Raw genomic sequence first — 596 nt, 5'->3', positions numbered from 1 at the left:
GGGGGGGCACTAGGACCCCACACAGGGCCAAGGGGGGGCACTAGGACCCCACAGAGGGCAGAGAGGAAGGGCATTAGGACCCCACACAGGGTGGCAGTGGGACATTAGGGCCAAGGGGTGGAGCCACAGGAAGGGGGCGGAGCTAAACGAGCAAGCCGCCCACCCCACTGTACAAAACCAAGCGCTTAGGACAGACCAGACCCCCCCAAACCTACCCCCATCCTGTTGTACCAACAAACCACGCCCCCCAAAATGGGCGTGGCCACGCTTAACCCCGCCCCCTCCCCCCATTCCCAGTACGCCCAGGCCTTGGCCCACTTCATCCAGAGCCAAAGCATCCGGGAGCTGAAGGTGTGGACCAGCCACCTACGCCGCACCATTGAGACGGCCGAGGCCCTGGGGGTTCCCTACGAGCAGTGGAAAGCCCTCAACGAGCTCGACGCGGTCAGCGACCCCCATTTTTGGGGGGGGAGGGGGAGTTACACCCCCAAAAAATCAACCTCCCCCCAACCCGTAACCCCGCAGGGCGTCTGCGAGGAGATGACCTACGAGGAGATCCAGCAGCGCTACCCCAAAGAGTTCGCTCTCCGCGACCA

At 63.8% G+C, this 596-nt stretch overlaps 1 protein-coding gene across 1 annotated transcript in view; it reads left to right on the top strand.

Annotated features, from left to right (window-relative positions):
• Nucleotides 1-297: 297 nt before the first annotated feature.
• Nucleotides 298-596, top strand: part of LOC104540876 (6-phosphofructo-2-kinase/fructose-2,6-bisphosphatase-like) — a gene marked incomplete at both ends in the record, with an annotated part of 657 nt that continues 358 nt past the window's right edge. The window contains 2 exons of the mRNA XM_010184792.1: nt 298-444; nt 526-596. Coding sequence (XP_010183094.1) covers nt 298-444; nt 526-596 — 218 coding nt within the window. The remainder of the gene's footprint in view (nt 445-525) is intronic.

This window comes from Mesitornis unicolor, unplaced genomic scaffold (assembly GCF_000695765.1).
Source record: "Mesitornis unicolor isolate BGI_N332 unplaced genomic scaffold, ASM69576v1 scaffold30665, whole genome shotgun sequence".
Lineage (NCBI taxonomy): Eukaryota > Metazoa > Chordata > Aves > Mesitornithiformes > Mesitornithidae > Mesitornis > Mesitornis unicolor.
This window is presented reverse-complemented; position numbering and strand designations above follow the sequence as displayed.